Genomic DNA, 4,555 nt, shown 5'->3' on the forward strand with positions numbered 1-4,555 from the left:
GGATTTTTAATATTTTTATAATATAAAGTCGTTTTAAAAAATTCAAAATATAACACATATGAAAATGTTTAATTTTTTATTATATGGTTAATGTGATTGCTTGATTTCTTTTAATAATAGAAAATTTAAAGAATGAGAAATGATATAAAAATTGTTATCAAATCTTTATTATTCATAATCATTAGTAGTCATATATATGTTAATCATATTAAGTAACACTGTAACATTTATTTAAGGAAAGAATATACGCTTCTTATATTTCGGATTAATATAATATTCTTTAGCAATTGAATTTTGGACCTACAAATTATTCAGTTGATTCTTATGGTGTCATGTAAGCCAAATTATCAGTCTAATTAAGTGACACATCATCAAATCTCTTTTGTAATTAATACAAAATATATGTTACAATTTTTTAAATAATTTTCAATTAATTAATATATAGGGGATATTAAAACCACATTTTGTCACCCCTGTGCTCGAACACTTCCTCGATAGCCAGCACTAGGTCTGGGCGTTTGGATAACCGTTGGCGTTCGGATCGGGTTTTTCGGATTTCGGATTTCGAATATTTTTTACATTTCGGACCGGATACGGATCAGATTTTTCGGTTCGGGTTCGGGTTCGGTTCGGATTTCGGGTTACGGACATTGTGCCCAGCCAGCACCTAGGCATTTAAATTTACACTTGAAAATTCAAGACACGTTCACACTGCACCATGAATTCTTCTCACGGGTGTGGATGGATCCAATGAAACTAAATCCACTACAATAATAATAATCTTCTTTAAATTGTTGCATAGGGTTTTCTACTTAAGATCTTATGCTAAGTATATTTTATCTTTTGGAACCAAAAACTCCAAATTCATTATTCTGTGTCATATGCTCTCTTTTCCATTATCATTCCACAAGAATCTTTGTTTCAATAAATTTTCATTTCACCTAATCCACAGGCATAAGAAAACAAGAGGTGAATCAGAACTAAACATGTTCAATAATCTGATGTCTATCAAGATATCTTGAAAACACCATCCTCTCCCCTGTAGCACAGAAGGAGCAACGCAGCAGTGGACATCCAACCTAAAGCAGAGCTTCAAAGACATCAGTCTAACTCAACTATGCAAGAAAGCAAACAAAAAAAAAACAACACACAAACCTCTTATAACAGTAAGAAAGTCAGATTCACCTGGCAAGAGACCCATGCAATGAGACGCGTTATACCCTTCTCTTCCTGTACCGAAAGTTTCAATCAATAAGTAATCTTCAAGCTTTGGCAGAAGCTGCATGATTAAACAACAAAAAGACACAACACACTAGAAACCGTAAACACTAACGTCCAAACAAAAAAATAACTTCAGCAAGAAATCTCAAAAACTTTGCCAACAGTTGTAAGTTAGTTATGTTGGAACACCCTAGCTAATGGTACCGTCAGTTCTCCAAACGCTTGTGGCATACGCGAGATGGAAACAGAGAAAACGATTCTGAAGCATATCAATCGTATTGGTTGTTGTCTTCATCATAGCTCGTTCAGTCAGCAAACCCACAGTTGAGCAATAATGGGTCAGCTGACACAGGTTAAATTTAAATTTTAGTTGTTTTGTAGGTCATTCCGTTAACATTATCCTCATCTAACCCACCTAACCCCAGTTCGACTTCATGCACATTCTTTATTTACTGATTTTTCTTAAAATTATGTGTTCTCTATTTACTGATTTTTCTTAAAATTATTTTAGTTCTGAGCCAAGCCCAATTTATGACACCCCTAAAATCTAAGTTTGGGTCCGCCCTTTTTTTTTGCGGCTAACCTCTCTGCAATGAGAGAAGAGTTGTTTTGCTCTCACACAGCGGATTAACCGCAAAGGCACACAGTTCCGAATGAAGATGCAAGAACCGACACGCTTTCTTCAATTTGTGAATGTTAACTTCTTCCAAGTGTAGTTAACCAATCCAAACCGCATAAATTAAATTGATTATAACTCAATATTTACCTATACGGGTTTTGTTTTGGTTTTACATTTGTTTTGGTTTTGTTTTGGTTTTACATTTGTGATTAATTTCGGGAGGTTTTCATTTGCCTCATGTACATTGCTTTTGTATAACTTCCCCTTCAATAATTTAGTAAATGGTTTCTGACAACACTTTTTTCTCATCAATTAGAACAGAATTTCTTTGTATATTTGTTCTTAAGCAAGGTTTCTTTCTCCTGATGTAAGCTTCTATTCTCTTTTTGTATTTATTACAATTAGAAGCTAAAGAAAACAAAAGATTATACTCCATTTGTCTCATAATAAGTGTCATTTAGATTTTTTTATTTTGTTTCAAAAAAATTGTCATTCTACGATTCTAATGTAACGTCGTACATTAAATATAATTTTTATCATTTTAAATAACCAATAGATTTTTGTTTAAATCATTCTCATTTAATTAATCATACATTAAATAGGGATATGCTAGCTTGTTATACAAATTTCTTAATCTTTTTGAAAAGTGTTAATGTGACGGGGTATAATTTTTTAAAGTACACCAAGTTCCAAAGCATGCTATCAAGGAATTATCAATACTATTAAAAGGGAAGAAAACCTATAAATCTACTTTAAAAGGTTGTTGCACCTGCTTAATTAATTGTTGGGCCATATAATAAATTAACCTAACTATAAAATATCAATAAATGTTTCATACCCTATATTTTCTCCTGCAATCAACCGGAATTTATAACTAAGCAAATCAAATTTATTTTAATCATATGTCGATGGTTTCCACCTTGCTATATCCACTTTCTTCCATATTATTATACTTACCATATAAAAAAATTGTTCTAGACACACTTTAAATATATACTGATTGTAACACTAAGAAATAGTGAAATACTCATGTGAACATGAATCTGAATAGTATTTAATTATAAAAGTTACTCCACGAAAAATTTCCCACGTAAATTATATATATATATATATATATATACCATGAAACATTAGTAATAGTTATGTTCATTGTTCAATGTTTATAAAACTATTAATGTCGATTGGTTTTAAGTTGCCCCTTTAACACTACTACCTGGATGGTATATATACCATGTATTTTAATAGTACTGATCATTACAAATGAATAACAAAAATACAATTTATTATATGAGAAATTTAATCAATTTTTTAAAAAAAAATACTATAAGATTTTTCTAGATTTTTAGCAAGTGAACCGGTATCGGTTCACTGGTTAATAGCTGTTTTTGGGTTAATCAGTTTTTTAATTAATAAATTTTTATTAAATTCAAATTTTATGGAAATATATGAGTTGATAGAACTTCTGATAGAATATTACATGAAAAACATAAGCTATTCTGGATTTATATATCCATCATGTTTACCGGTTCGACCGTAGGTCCGAACCAGACTTGAAAACCATTGCTTATATCTTAATTTGTCTATAAACCACATATGTACCCTACTAAAAGGAGTTAAATAATTTGTATACTTTCTTCACACCATTTAAATGTGATGCACTATTAGTCTTCATCATTTGATTTTAGTTCGAGTATTTTAGTTTTTGGTGTTTTGGTTCTTACAAAGTTTGGTTAGGTCTCAGTTGGATTATTTTGCTTTTTGGTTCGGTAGCAAAGTTGGGAACCAAACCAGTTTCAAATTTTTAGTTCCGTAAATATATGATCTACTCGATTTATGAAATCCAATTCAGCTTTGGTTTTTTCAGTTTGGTATGGTTCAGTTCATGTTTTTGGATAAATATGCTCAGACTTATTCATTATTTTATATTGAAATTTGTTTAAAATATATTTAATTTAAAAACGCGGATAAAAATCTAGTTAGCCAATTAAAATCCACTTCTCATATGTGGTGTTCCCATAGTATCCTTAGATTCTTGGATACATGAACACCCACTTTGTGATGTGATATTGATCAATGGCCGACCAAATCCAGAAACAATGAAGAAGAAACTAGAAAATTTAAGTAGTTTGAAACTTTTTACAATGACGCAGAACACATTGATACAACATATGTCTATATACTATCTTTGAAACTTTTTTTGTTTTCTAGTTGTAGTATTCACTGCATCTTGTCTTGTATCTTCCTTGCAATAATTTTGATGTGACTTAGTAGGTGAAGCTCACGATCGATCAGACGGGACGGGAGCTTAAATTGGTGGGTTCACACTAGACGGCAGCTCGTTGGGACCATATGTAGGTATCTATTTGACTCTTAAGTCATGCATGTGCGGTTTAAATAGCGGCTACTACTACTATGAAAAGTCAGATGTTTGACGGGGAAAAAAAAAGTATGGCCACTACTTAAATAGAAAGGAAAATAATAAGCTGGCACCTTTTTCATGTGGTTGAGGAACGTCTTAGCAAAACATTATAAAAGGAAAAAAAAAGCTCTTAGCTCCAGAGACTACAAGTGCTGGAAATCATGAATGCCACAGGAGCTAAAAATCGCGTAAGCAATGTAAATGGCGCAGAACACTTTGATATCGAAGTCCCTGACACTGCTCATCAGATTAGCAGCGGTTTGTCATTTGTTTTCTCATCCCCCCCCCCCCCCCCC

General features: G+C 32.0%; 1 protein-coding gene across 1 annotated transcript in view; it reads left to right on the plus strand.

The window, feature by feature from the left end:
* The first annotated feature begins 4,324 nt into the window (after positions 1 to 4,324).
* LOC106331668 (proline transporter 3-like) overlaps positions 4,325 to 4,555 on the plus strand; it is a 2,861-nt gene continuing 2,630 nt past the window's right edge. Inside the window, exon 1 of the mRNA XM_013770068.1 lies at positions 4,325 to 4,517. Coding sequence (XP_013625522.1) covers positions 4,421 to 4,517 — 97 coding nt within the window. The 5' untranslated portion in view covers positions 4,325 to 4,420. The remainder of the gene's footprint in view (positions 4,518 to 4,555) is intronic.

The sequence above is a fragment of the Brassica oleracea genome, chromosome C3 (assembly GCF_000695525.1).
Source record: "Brassica oleracea var. oleracea cultivar TO1000 chromosome C3, BOL, whole genome shotgun sequence".
Lineage (NCBI taxonomy): Eukaryota > Viridiplantae > Streptophyta > Magnoliopsida > Brassicales > Brassicaceae > Brassica > Brassica oleracea.